The sequence below is a fragment of the Eucalyptus grandis genome, chromosome 6, assembly GCF_016545825.1.
Source record: "Eucalyptus grandis isolate ANBG69807.140 chromosome 6, ASM1654582v1, whole genome shotgun sequence".
Taxonomy (NCBI): domain Eukaryota; kingdom Viridiplantae; phylum Streptophyta; class Magnoliopsida; order Myrtales; family Myrtaceae; genus Eucalyptus; species Eucalyptus grandis.
The window spans coordinates 2222251-2235057 of record NC_052617.1 but is presented as its reverse complement, the minus strand read 5'-3'; the positions used below and the strand labels follow the sequence as shown (position 1 = coordinate 2235057).

Genomic DNA, 12807 nt, shown 5'->3' with positions numbered 1-12807 from the left:
AATTATTAAAATATTTACAACATAATTGATAAAATTGAAATGTTAAAGTATTAATTGGCCAAAATATAATAAATTCAAGACTTTTGGAATAATTTTCTCTCTGCAAAAGCACTACTTTGTCTACAAGGGCAAGATTTACTCAAAACCACGTCGGTCGCGTACATGCATGTAAGCCTCCCTCCACACCGAAAGAGGGGACCCCCGTACGGTCCATTGCACATCTATAACTTAAACGAGGGCAGCAGGGCTTTGACTGTCAGGTTCAGTAAAAAATGCACATCCCGACCGAACCGAACCCACAATAATCTCCCATCTCCCCAAGCAAAAAGATGCCTCGGCCGGAAGTCGTTGGAACTTTTGCTTCCCTCATCGTTCGGGAAAAGCCCCCGTTCGTTGAAGCATCAAGAAAACCCAATTCGGTGGAAAGCCCTCGATCGTGTTCTGTTCATGCGTTTCTTCAATGAAGTCGTTGGAATCTTTCGTCCTCCTAATCGAGTGAGGCGTCCGCGTCATCGATCTTAAGAAACTAATTTCCCCCTCGTCGGCTCGTGAACCGCACTCTCTCCTTAAATACTCGCCTTCGGACATGGGCAAAACCCAACCAAAAGCCTCGTCTCTCCCCTTAATCCAACGAATTTTCTTCCTCGATCGCCCGAAGTTCGTTAGTCGGTGCTATCGCGCGAGATTGTCAAAAAGCTTCACTTTTTCAGGTTTGTTTGCCCCCCCATCTCTCGAAGTGGCCGGCGGCTACTGTGAGCTCACATGTCACCGCAAAGAGGGGAGGAGAAATTTGAAAAGTCTCGCTAGGGAGGAGGGAGAGAAGGTGGGGCTATCGTAGGTCACGGCCCGAACGACGAGGGGGGGTCCATAAAGCAGACAACCCTCTGATGCAGGGAGAGAAAAAAGCCAGTTGTACCAGCAATTCATCTTTTTACACATCAGATTCTTTCGCAAAAACATTTTCTCCCACCTTCACGTGATTCTGAGGCTCGCCCGCCCGGTTCGCAAAAACATTTCCTTCCTTCTTCACCACTCTCTCTCTCTCTCTCTAGTCTCCAATCTACATGCCCTTGTCACGTTCCTCCTGCCCCTCCCTCCTTCCATGCCCATACCTGCAAAAGCCTCAGGACACTACTAACAGAGAAGACGACAAGTCGGGTGAAAGTGAAACAGAAGCGCTCTCTCAGTCTCAGGTCCCTTCCCATCAGCGACAATGCTGAAGAGAAGAACCCCATCACATTGCTCCGCACTGTCGTTTCTTGCGCTGCTCTGCCCTGTGCTTGCGCTCGCCGCTCCTGGGTCGCCCCCGTCGTCGAGCCTCCCGTTGCCGCCTGACGCGTCGGCCCTCCTGGCGTTCAAGTCCAAGGCAGATTTGAACGACGTCCTTCGCTTCTCTCCCAACACGAGCTTCCTCTTTTGCGAGTGGCAGGGCGTCCTGTGCGCCCAAGGCAGAGCCGTCCGTCTCGTCCTCGAAGGGCTCGACCTCGGCGGCGAGCTCGCTCCCAACTCGCTGACTCGCCTCGACCAGCTCCGAGTCCTGAGCCTGCAGAACGACTCCCTCGCCGGCCCGATCCCCGACCTTTCCGGCCTCGTCAACCTCAAAACCCTCTTCCTCGGCTACAACGCCTTCACCGGCTCTTTACCTCCGTCGATCTTCTCGCTCCACCGGGTCAGGACCCTCGACCTGTCGCACAACGGCTTCACCGGTCCGTTGCCTTCCTGGCTGGCCGAGCTCGACCGGCTGTACTACCTCCGGCTCGACGACAACCGGTTCAACGGGAGCATCCCTCCGCTCAACCAGTCCTCCCTGCAGACGTTCAACGTCTCCGGCAACAACCTCACCGGCGCCATACCCGTCACGCCGGTCCTAGCTCGCTTCAAGATCTCGTCCTACTCGTGGAACCCGGGCCTCTGCGGGCAGATCATAAACAAGGAATGCAACCCCGGGCCGCCGTTCTTCGGAGCGTCGTCCACGGGGGCGAGCGGGGCGCCGCCTGCTCCGGCGGCGGCGCTGGGGCAGAGCGCGGAAGTGCACGGCGTCAACCAGACCCAGCAGGGTCAGAAGAAGCACAAGAGGACCGCGGTCATCCTCGGGTTCTCGTCGGGGGTGGCGGTGCTCGTGTGCTCGCTCATGTGCTTCGCCGTGGCCGTTAAGAAACAGAGGGAACAATCCCGGCTAGCGGCGAGCCCAATGATGGCATCGGACGACGCCGCGGCTGCCGAGGCCGCGGCCGTAATGCAGATAGAGCAGAACGAACTGGAGGAGAAGGTGGGTTATGACTAATTTTACTAGTAAACGAGTGTGGCTATCATTCGCAGAACAATCATCGCTTATTTTTTTTTCACTTCGCGGGTTATTATTCGCAGGTGAAGAGGGTGCAAGGGATGCAGGTGACGGCGAAGAGCGGGAGCCTGGTGTTCTGCGCGGGGGAGGCGCAGCTGTACTCGCTGGAGCAGCTGATGCGGGCGTCGGCGGAGCTGCTGGGGCGGGGGACGATGGGGACGACGTACAAGGCGGTGCTGGACAGCCGCCTGATCGTGACCGTGAAGCGGATGGACGCGGGGAAGATGGCGGGGACGAGCAGGGAGGCGTTCGAGCGGCACATGGAGTCGGTGGGCGGGCTGCGCCACCCCAACCTCGTCCCCCTCCGCTCCTTCTTCCAGGCCAGGGAGGAGCGGCTCCTCATCTACGACTACCAGCCCAACGGCAGCCTCTTCTCCTTGATTCACGGTAAAACCCCTCTTCCTCCTCGATGCCCGAGTCAACTCGGCCTGGACTTTTGTGCTCTTGTCTCGAGTCGTCGTCATGCCGCGACATCGCCATCGAGATGCCGACACGTTTGCTCAAAGATTTGAATTAGGCTCTCAATCAAATGACCCAGTTGCCTTGACCCGACACTACCCGCTGTAATCGATCGTTTCGGGAGTATGCGGACGAGCCTTCTTTTCAGCTTTTTCTTAACAGGGAGAATCTTGCGTTGGGAATCACGGGGCCGCGTCGTTAATTAATTGCGGGGAGCACGTTTCTTCAGGATGGGATTTGACGTTAGCCCATGTCTAAGCAATGCTTTAATTATTGGTGATTACTGTTGGACATACTGTTCTTGATTAGCTCCCCTCCCTGTCCTTGAAATCATCGAATTAAGGTGGGTCGATCCCAGTTTTAAACTGGAATCCACGCTTCGAATTTTGAATGGATTACGGCAAAGCGCAGGGCCACAGATCGGGGAGCGCTTAACGCGCGCGGGGAAGGGGGCCCTACTCAATCAGACTCGCCAGCTCAAAAACTCGAACTCCCGGATCTTTCCTTATCTTTTTCTTTCTCGGCCTTTTCCTCCTTTTCTGCTTGTCTCCCGAGTGGTCAACTTCCGGTTACAGCATTCTGGAGTACGTCCTGGGCCGACACCGAAAAGACGGTCGTAAAACCTCGAAAAAGATTACCCGTGAAGTCCCCGTCGCATGCTTTTGTTGCGTTGCCTGAACCCGCTGCTTTTGTGTAAAATACTGAACGATGGCGACTTGGCTTTATGATGTTTTTGGCTTTGTGGTTGCCATTGACGGGATGCTTTACGTGCTTTCCAGGATCCAAATCGGCGAGGGCCAAGCCCCTGCACTGGACGTCGTGCCTCAAGATCGCTGAGGACGTCGCGCAGGGCCTCTCCTACATCCACCAGGCGTGGCGGCTCGTCCACGGCAACCTCAAGTCCTCCAACGTCCTTCTCGGCCCCGACTTCGAGGCCTGCATCGTCGACTACTGCCTCTCGGTGCTGATTGCCCCCGCGACGCCCCCGGATGCTGACGACCCCGACCTGGCTGCCTACGTGGCACCTGAGTCCAGGGACCCCAGTCACCAGCCAACCAACAAGTCGGACGTGTACGCCTATGGCACCCTGCTGCTGGAGCTTCTCACGAGCAGGCCCCCCTCCCAGCACCCGTGGCTGATGCCCGGCGATGCGATGGGCTGGGTGAGGTCGACGAGGGAGGATGACGGCGGGGGCGGGGGCGATGACCGGCTGGTGATGCTGTTGGAGATCGCCATGGCCTGCCGGGCGAGGTCGCCGGAGCAGAGGCCGACAATGTGGCAGGTGCTGAAGATGCTGCAGGAGATTAAAGATGCCGTGGTGGACGACAGCGAACTGGACCCTGCTCAAGGAACTGTGTGCTAGCTTAGTTATTGCGCGTCCTTGTGTGCACTGCATCACCGTTTTTATTGAATAGGAGGAGGGAGGAGGAGGATAGTAGATAGAAAATTATTAGAAAAACAACCTCATATGTAACTTGTTCATAGCCAGTTTTCATTGAATGCCTTCGACATCCTTCGGCGGAGACACGGTTTTAAATAGGGCAATGACATGACGACCGTATGAATTTTTGTCCGTTCTACACTCACGAAAATTTGCTTATTCTTTTAGATCGAATATCTAAGCTTTTCAATCGGTTCAATGTGAAGCATTTCTTGAATAATTCGTCGTGGCGTGGGAATTTTGCAGACATGGCTGCTCATTTGGCGAAATCTAAACACTGAAAATTTACTCAAGTGGAATGTTGCCTTGGTCGACTATAGCCATCGAATGTGGTCTTTTGCTATTGCTATAGTTATTATCTGAAGAGGCCGCACCGGATGTTAATGTGGATAGTTAAGGGCTATTTAGGATACAGTGTCCACGTTGACATTTATTGAAACTGAATTTGGAAATATCCGATACTTAAAAAAAAAGAAAAAGATTAGGTGTTCAATCATTAAATGCGTAAAAGTTAAAGCATCCATAATGTCATTACTCCTTATTTTGATGCCTACATCTGTCGAGGATAAGCCAATCCCAGATCTTAAAAGGACGGTGTGATCTGAGGCTTGCTTGAGCGTGAAGCTTTCGGCCTTTCTCTTTTGTGTTATTTGGCATAAAAGTGAAATCTTTTGGGGATAGTAGATCAACGGGACGACGTCCTATATTCATTTTTCTTAATCTTACTTCGCCTTGTCGCGTCAGGTGCATTTCCTTGGAAGTTGAAACTGGTAAGTGCCTTTAACGTCCTCAGTCGCTGCCCTCGTTTGAGTAAGAAGCCATCCCAGTCGTGACCTGAGAGAACTTTATTATAGCAGATTATTATAAGGATTTTAAATGAAACTTATCACTTAACCCGGTATTAGTTTCTTTGTAATTATCCTATTACTGAAAATAATTTATGTACTCTTACTCATTGTTCGAGTTAATTTTTGAAACCTATGCCGTTATTAAATGGCATCAAGTCAAATTCGGCTTTGAATTGATTGTCGATATGTAGTTATGTATGGACCTGAGCAGGTTCTTAAACTGCTTCCCCGAATACCACCCGGGGGACTCCTCCTCACAACCCATTTACAGGGAAATTAGGGGAGAGTAGTATGGGGGTAACGGTCCCATTGGGTATCTCGGCCAAACCCGCAAGGGTTAGGGACCCACCTCGGATTCCCGTGAAGCCTTTCTCCCAAATAAGTCAAAAAGGTGGGTTCAGGGAAATGAAGAGGCCTGGGTTGCCCCCCACGTGAGTGTTCGAGTTAATTTTTGAAACCTATGCCGTCATTAAATGGCATCAAGTCAAATTCGGCTTTGAATTGATTGTCGATATGTAGTTATGTAAAAAATCACAAACTAGAGAGCACATCCAATTTGAAAACGGGAAAATCTTCCAATAATATCGAACTTTCTTATTTTTGAATTAATATCAACGAAATTCCCATGAATAGAATTATAATGAGATACTCTCTCTTGTTTGAAAAATATCAGCGAAAATCCAATCGATGGTATAATCTGCGGATCATAATCACACGAAAGTCTCTGCTGCCAAATTGCCAACTGCCGGGACGACACACCGCAACTCGGTCGGTTCTTGTCTCTGTTCTTTGGGCTAACATTCGTCGATCGATCGGCCGAGAGAGAGGACATGTCCACCGGCGTCGCTCGGGGTCGCTTGTCGGAGGAGCGAAGAGCCTGGCGTAAGAATCACCCCCACGTCCGTTTTCGACCCTTCTCCCTTCTTCAATGCATCCGCTTCCTTTTTCTCCTCCTTTTTCTATTTTCTTGTTCTTGCGTTCCTGACGTTTCTGAATTCCCGTAAAAAATTCTTCCTTGGCTGGGCCTGGAAATAATAGGGTTTCGTGGCGAAACCGGAGACTGCCCCGGATGGGTCCGTGAACTTGATGGTTTGGCACTGCACTATCCCTGGCAAAGCTGGCGTTAGTCCTCGCTTCCCTAACCTTATAAATGTTATGACTTTGCTTTTGTTGTTTCCCTCTTGGGTATTTATTTGCGTTGAAATTGGAGGTGTGGTCTTCACTTAGAGAGTAAAATGACCCAGTTAGTGCGGCAAGGTCATGTGCTTGATCAGTGGTTGGTATAATCTGAAGTGTTAGATTTGTGAACTGTGGCTTCGATTTTGAAGATAGAATCACCAGGAAGATGTGCAACGTATGAAATTTGCACCTCTTAGCTTGTGGTGGCATCTTTTGATTGCATTTGGCTGCATATCTGCATCGCTGGAAACCGAGTATGCCGTTCTGTGTAAGCAAACATATTCTGGTTGCCGTGTTCATGAGGAGACTTGGTTGAAACGTATCCGATTCTGAGAAGACCCCAAATATTAAGAACTGACTGCTTTGGGAGTAAAGTTCGTCCTTTTTGGCCTCAGGTTGGTTAGTTTGCGGCCTTTTGTTTCAATTGACCCAAAAGTTAGAATGGCTTGGTAATTTGGTTTGAGGACTAGTTTAAGTTCAGAAAGATGAGTTTGGCTGTGGTTTTAGGGCTTGATATTTGAGTGTGTAGGTGATAATTTGTTTTAAAGTGGACTTGCCATTCAGTGACGATGTGGCTTTGATCATTCACTAGTCAGTTGCCACCATTGTGAGGAACATAATTCAAAAGAATCTGCTGCTTTGTATTTGATGCATTGGGAGGCAATGGCAACAGCGTAGTGCTTGGAAAACCATTAAAGTTTATTTCTTTAAGTTGCAAGTTGCGACTGAGATGCTAAGTTATTGGGCTGGAGTCTGGATATGCAAGTTACCACTTCTTTGACAAGGAGTTCTTGTTATATCTTGTCAAAATAACGTCAAAAACAATATCATATCAGATCGAAATGAAGTAAAAAGTTAAAATTGATAGTCATTTGCTAGATAAGTAGTATTAGGTTTATCTGTGTAGTTCTACCAGATAGTTAAGTGATGCGTATCCTGCATCATCTGTTAGCTAATGACCTTATTACATGAATAAGCTTGCATTAATCTGATTGAGTGACATCTAAATGCTCAGTTTGATATGGAGTCATGAGAATTTAGAGAAACATTGTGGATGGATTTTGAGAAGCCTATGAATTGTGTGAAGTGCGTTGAACATGCCACAGACATTTTTTCTTATGCAGACTGACTGGGAAGGTGGCAATTATCCACTTACACTGTACTTTACGGAGGATTATCCTAGCAAGGCTCCGAAGTGCATGTTCCCTAAGGATTTTTTCCACCTCAATGTCTATGGTTCAGGCATGGTCTGTCTGTCAATCCTCAATGAAGATGTAACTACTCAGTGTAACTGCTAGTTAAAATTTGTGATGCTTGAAATGAAAACTTGAATTCATAACCAAATCCATTTTATTTCATGATGATTTGAAGGGGTGGAGACCCTCTATCACGGTGAGGCAAATCTTAGTGGGCGTTCAGGATTTGCTTCATCAGCCCAACCCCGCTAGTCCAGCAAATTATGATGAATACGAACTTTTTGTAAAGGTTGTCTCATCATATCTATTTTGAATTCTCGACTTCTTTTTTTGTTTATGTCCATTAATGCTTGAGGTGAAACTTTTTTGACCCTGATGACTAGGATCCAGCTGAGTACCAGAGAAGGGTGAGGCAACAAGCCAAGCAGTATCCGCCTCTTGTATAATTTCAAGCTTTATGATCAGCAGACCTCTGTGCTCTGGGCTAGATGCTGATCTTTAGTTTATCTGCAGTCTCCTCCTTTGAATTTGTTGAGGTGCTTCGATTCTTTGACAGACTGATTCACAGGCTTCCAAGTCTGAGGACAATGGTTATTCTCTGCTGCAAGAGGTATCTATTTCAATCTTATAGGCAATATGTGTGGAATGTTGGCTCATTCTTTTTCGCTTTTCAAACCTTGTGATACATGATGACTCCACCCCCCCAAACAAAAAAGAAAAAGAAAAAAAAAAAAAAAAAAACAATCTCAATCTCATTGACCAACATCCATGCCTTTATAATTAAGAACCATTTCTTGAAAATCTTACCTTCAGCTTAGGCCAGGGTGTTATGGGTGGCGACATTCACAGACTACTTTCATCGTATCTGGAGCATATGGGTGTACACCGAAGTATTTAGGTCCACGTTTTGGCATTTCTGGAGTTGGACTTGATATGACATGTCCGCTAATTCCTCCTCAAATTTCCTTGATCAATAGTTATTTTATTGGAGTGCGTGGTTTCGGTTGTGAAACTAAACCAATGCATCTGGTTGTCATATTTGATTCCTTTTCATTTTAAATTTTTGTGAGGTCAACGACTGTTTTCCTCTGCCTCTTCCTATAGGCCACACAAAGACCTGACGAATTGCGGTCTTCGCCCGAAACTCTGATTACAACATCAAATGTCAAACCCCTCAACCAACACGCTCTTCTGTCTACTCATTTCGTTCTTGTTCTTCTTTCGGTGTGGTTGGTACTTAGTTCCGGTCAGCAAAATGTGCATGCCACTCTGCATAATCTCTAGTTCTAAAGTTAAGATCTTTATCCCTGATCTTGTTTGGGAATAAAAGCAAAACTGGTCCGATCATTCTTGGTGCCAACCACCTGGTGGTTTCACCAAAGGAATAGCGACTTGATTGAGAGATTGGCTTGTCACACTCTTCATAGCCCTGCTTCCTGTGATTTTTCACCTAGGAGTTTCGTTCTCTGATATGTTTTCCCTATTTGTGGCACTATCTCGGGCGGGTTTGCTTTTAAAAGGGGAAATTATACTTCATATTGCCCCCAAATACTTGGGCACAGATGCCTCTTTCTACCTGACTTCATTGTTTTCCGTGATGTTCGTCCAAATTTAATAGATCATTTAACTTATTCCAGACACTGAAGGAGCAAGACTAAGAGGTGTATGGACATTTGCATTAGGATATGTACAAAGTGAAGTCTCACCAAAAGTAAATAACCTTCAAAATCAAAGAATAACTGCTATTACAGATGTACAGAAACTATCCTGAATCCTACAAATAGAAAGACCGTCCAAATGCCTTCCGATTTCGTTCGGAAGGCAGAGATCTCTCTGTCGACCTCGATATTGGTTTCTATGATGAAAGGACACGAATCCCTTTCATACTATCATACTCTTAACACAAGCGGTGTGCATCAGCCTTGTGGTGCCAAAAAATCTCCAACTTTCATATATGACATGGTGACATATCGTTTCTCATGGCTATAAAACTGTGTTGGGGGATCTTCCGCTACTATCCAGAGCGATCTCGAATAGATCAGCCTCAGACTCGTCATCAAAATCCCGAACTCTGCTGTTGTTATTACCATGGTTGTGGCTGCCTCTGCTCATGAACTGGTTTAGCCACTGGGAGTCGATCCTTCCCATTGAAAACAATTCTTTGCTGTCTTCATAACCCAGAGCTGCTGCAGGGGAATTCGTGAGTGGCCCAATGAAGCAAGGGTTCGACGTGCGCTGCGTGTTCGCAGGTCCGTATCTGAAGGCAGCTTGTCCAAAGTTCACGAGAACCATGATGTCACTGTTCGCCGCGAGCGTCGGATAGAGCGGAGCGCCATACTCCTCCGTCTTGCAGTGGATCTCGTGCATCAGCTCCGAGTCCACTGTGAAGAAGACCTTCTTTTGCCTGGGGTCGAACCCGCATCCGATCACCTTCTCTGTCTTTCCCCATTCTGCCTTCTCCGATTCAAACACGAGTCTGATTCCTGAATGAAAGATGATCCAAAGGGTAAGTTAACTGCTAACAGCAACCTCAGAAATTGAAGAAATAATTAGCAAGATTCATTTTACTCGATCAAGTTAAATTGCGACACACGGGCGGGACTTACGCGAAAGAATCCAATAGTAAGTTGCATAAAAGCGAGATGACTACAGGAGGGAAAATGACACAACGATAGCATCAAACAGTATAGTCGATCTGAACAGGAAAAAGGCATTTCAATTTGATGATGGCTTGTTCTTGTAGAGCAAATCTTGGCAATGTCAAAAGAAAGCAGAGGCCTTTCCTTACGATTGACTCTTTACTCGCACTGAAAACGAGAATTAGTGGCAAACACATAAGCCATTGGCTTCCACTTTTCATGATCAACAAACCATATGAAATCAAAGCGCGATCATGGAAGCGGAAAAGCCATTCCCATCAAGAACTTTTTCCTGTCGCCGGTAACTGTCGAAAATAAAGGTCGTACCTTTTCGGGTTTTTTTTTTGTTTTTCCTAATGAAAATGTGCACAGAAGATGATAATGCAAGGATCAGAAGCTTTTACCGTCAAGAAAGACGGAGCCGTTCGAGTTGAACCCGATGGAACCCGGATAGCTTCCGGGAAGTTTCAGGGGAAGCGAACCTCCGGCCGTGAGGCCGAGCGACACATCCACGGGCTCGATTTTCCCGCCGTCCTTAACATCGAGCTTCAATTCTTCGACCCCGTAGTTGTTTCCGTGACCGTGGCTAGTGACATGGGCCAATGACTCCGAGTTGGCGTTCAAATTGGAACTATCATGAATGAGTTTAGTCCTCTCGCCTTCCTGGGACTTGCGGGGATCGCGAACATCGCTCCCGGAGTACAAAACCGTGATCTCGAAATAGGCTTCCTGAGGGAAAGAGGAATTGCCCAATGGAGGGCCCGGCAAGGGCAAGGCAGTTTTGATGACGGATGAAGCTGCCATGGGATTGTTGTTGCTCAAACTTATCTTCTTCAGCAGTCCAGGATTCAGTCTTATCTTCTGCATGAAATCCGCGGAGCCCGGGCAGACTTCCCAGTTTATCTCCGGCTGGATTCCGCTCCTGTGATCGCCCGCGATCGCGCAGGCGCCGAGCAACATTGACCGGGTCGACGGGGACGACTTGTAGCCCGCGAAGGCGAACCTCGACCACCCGCTCTCCACCGCGTCCGTGACGAGCGCCGGGTGATCGGCCCAGCTGAAGAGCGGCCTCGTGGAGGCGCCGCGGCGGAACGCGTAGTACCCCGGCCGCCTCCTGCCTTCTCGGTCCAGCTGGTGTTGCAGGCTCGTCTGGTGGAGCTTGGCGATCGCGTCGTGGAGGGACTCGGCGGTCCTGGCCCTTGCGGTCGCGGGGGTCATCGCTCTGGTGACGAGCTGCTCCCTACCGCTTTCCTTCGAACCGCGGCGCCGACACGCGTAGACGGCGACGGCGACGACGACGACCGCCAGGACGACAACCGCCGCCGCCGCGGCCAATGTCAACGGGATCCATGCTTGCATCTCCTTCCGTACCCGACGACGACGACGACGACGACGACGACCAGAATCAGCTCCTCTGCTCTGTGCTCCGTTTCTCCTTCGAATTCTTCCGATTCTGGAGAGACCCTCTTTGCTTCTGCGCCGCCGAGAGAGGAAGGTGGGGGGTGGCGTGATAAAACGCGGTCCTTGGCGGAGAGAGAGACGGAATGGGAAATGAACCAAGAAGAGGAAGAAGGGAGGCGTGGACTGAAGACTGGTTCAAGAAAGGCAGCAGCAGCCCAAAAACACGAGAAATGGTCGAATACGATCGGCAGAAGTCTCAGCACAGCACAGCACCGAGGAGGAGAGAAGAAAAGTACAATTCCCTGACAGATGGTCAGTCGTATTTCTGCCTTGTCATTTTTTCTTTTGGGCGGTTCGTCCCGTGGCGCTAATCACACGGGATGGACGGTGAAATCGGGTTCGCCCTTCGATTGACCGCGAGCAAAGCTCCCGCTCAAATCGTTAAAAAAAAATACAAAGATGGGATGGGTCGTCGGCCTCTTTTTGGCTCCCGAGCGAGAGGCGTTATCAGAGACGAATCGCGAGGAAAGCGTCCTCCAAATCCGCAACAGGCATGCGAAAAGGAAGAAAAGAAAGACAGCCAACATCAGGAGGAGGAGGGGAAGGAAAGAACAGGAACAGCCGAGCGTCCGCGGTCAAATCGCATGATGCGGAAAAGTCAATGGACATCATCAAGGACACATTTTAATAATCTTTTCCGTCCCGTCCCGTCCCATCATGGACGGGGGGGGCAGATGAATTCGGGTTTTAATTAAAACTAACGAACGGACCGGGGAGTGGGGGGTGGTTTTGTCTCTCTCTGTCTCGAGTCGTGAGACGTGATGCGAGCAGGACGAGGTACAGCACCGCCCCCGCACCCGCACCCGCACCCGATCAGTGTCCCGGAAGAATTCATTAAAGAATCCGCCCTTTATTTTGCCAGTATTATTCGAATGGTCCCCCTCGTCATTCCCTTTCATTTCGCTTTAGACCGACACGCCGTCGACTCCACAAGAGAAGATAAAAACGCTACGCGTTTTGTTGGTGGCCGATATTATTGTTTGTTGTTGTTGCTGCTGGTGCTGTTCAATATTGAAAGAGGAGAGAGAAGAGAACGGGGGATTGGGAGTTTTGTTTATGTGTCGGTGTGCGCCCACACGCGACTCATTTACGCAGAATTTGGGGCTTCTAGAAATCCGCAGTTCCTTTTTCTTTTTCTTTTCTTGATTACTTTTGGGAGAACGCTATCCGATGTTGAAACCATCTCTGATTCGTCGTCCCCGTGTCACGTTCGTGGATTTCCGGGAGGGGGGGGCCCCGA

At 49.0% G+C, this 12807-nt stretch overlaps 3 protein-coding genes across 5 annotated transcripts; 2 read left to right on the top strand and 1 right to left on the bottom strand.

The window, feature by feature from the left end:
• Positions 1–582: 582 nt before the first annotated feature.
• On the top strand, positions 583–4389 carry LOC104447867 (probable inactive receptor kinase At5g67200). The gene is made up of 3 exons (XM_010061594.3): positions 583–2269; positions 2368–2731; positions 3583–4389. Exons 1-3 carry the CDS (start codon positions 1214–1216, stop codon positions 4164–4166), a joined length of 2004 nt encoding a protein of 667 aa, XP_010059896.1. The 5' UTR covers positions 583–1213; the 3' UTR covers positions 4167–4389.
• Positions 4390–5759: 1370 nt separating this feature from the next.
• Positions 5760–8123, top strand: LOC104447870 (SUMO-conjugating enzyme SCE1). 3 transcript variants are annotated; one of them, XM_010061599.3, is made up of 5 exons: positions 5760–5991; positions 6131–6214; positions 7378–7518; positions 7643–7756; positions 7851–8123. In XM_010061599.3, the coding sequence occupies exons 1-5, from the start codon at positions 5923–5925 to the stop codon at positions 7911–7913; spliced, it is 471 nt and encodes a 156-aa protein (XP_010059901.1). In that variant the 5' UTR covers positions 5760–5922; the 3' UTR covers positions 7914–8123. The 3 variants fall into 3 exon arrangements, with proteins under 3 accessions (XP_010059901.1, XP_010059898.1, XP_010059899.1); XM_010061596.3 differs by having other exon boundaries at positions 5765–5991; positions 7378–7545; XM_010061597.3 differs by having other exon boundaries at positions 5768–5991; positions 7396–7545.
• A 990-nt stretch (positions 8124–9113) lies between these two features.
• LOC104447871 lies at positions 9114–12254 on the bottom strand. Its single transcript, XM_010061601.3, has 2 exons — positions 10511–12254; positions 9114–9950 (listed from the first exon to the last, which is right to left on the bottom strand). Exons 1-2 carry the CDS (start codon positions 11463–11465, stop codon positions 9451–9453), a joined length of 1455 nt encoding a protein of 484 aa, XP_010059903.2. The 5' UTR covers positions 11466–12254; the 3' UTR covers positions 9114–9450.
• Positions 12255–12807: the final 553 nt, after the last annotated feature.

Bases quoted from the DNA above. Each gene is read 5' to 3' on its own strand.
- LOC104447867 (XM_010061594.3), top strand. From the start codon at position 1,214: ATGCTGAAGAGAAGAACCCCATCACATTGCTCCGCACTGTCGTTTCTT. The intron at 2,270-2,367 runs GTGGGTTATGAC...TATTATTCGCAG, and splicing joins AGAACGAACTGGAGGAGAAG to GTGAAGAGGGTGCAAGGGAT. The intron at 2,732-3,582 runs GTAAAACCCCTC...CGTGCTTTCCAG, and splicing joins CCTCTTCTCCTTGATTCACG to GATCCAAATCGGCGAGGGCC.
- LOC104447870 (XM_010061596.3), top strand. From the start codon at position 5,923: ATGTCCACCGGCGTCGCTCGGGGTCGCTTGTCGGAGGAGCGAAGAGCC. The intron at 6,215-7,377 runs GTTAGTCCTCGC...AACATGCCACAG, and splicing joins CTATCCCTGGCAAAGCTGGC to ACATTTTTTCTTATGCAGAC. The intron at 7,546-7,642 runs GTAACTACTCAG...GATGATTTGAAG, and splicing joins TGTCAATCCTCAATGAAGAT to GGGTGGAGACCCTCTATCAC.
- LOC104447871 (XM_010061601.3), bottom strand. From the start codon at position 11,465: ATGCAAGCATGGATCCCGTTGACATTGGCCGCGGCGGCGGCGGTTGTC. The intron at 9,951-10,510 runs GTAAAAGCTTCT...TCTTTCATTCAG, and splicing joins CGGCTCCGTCTTTCTTGACG to GAATCAGACTCGTGTTTGAA.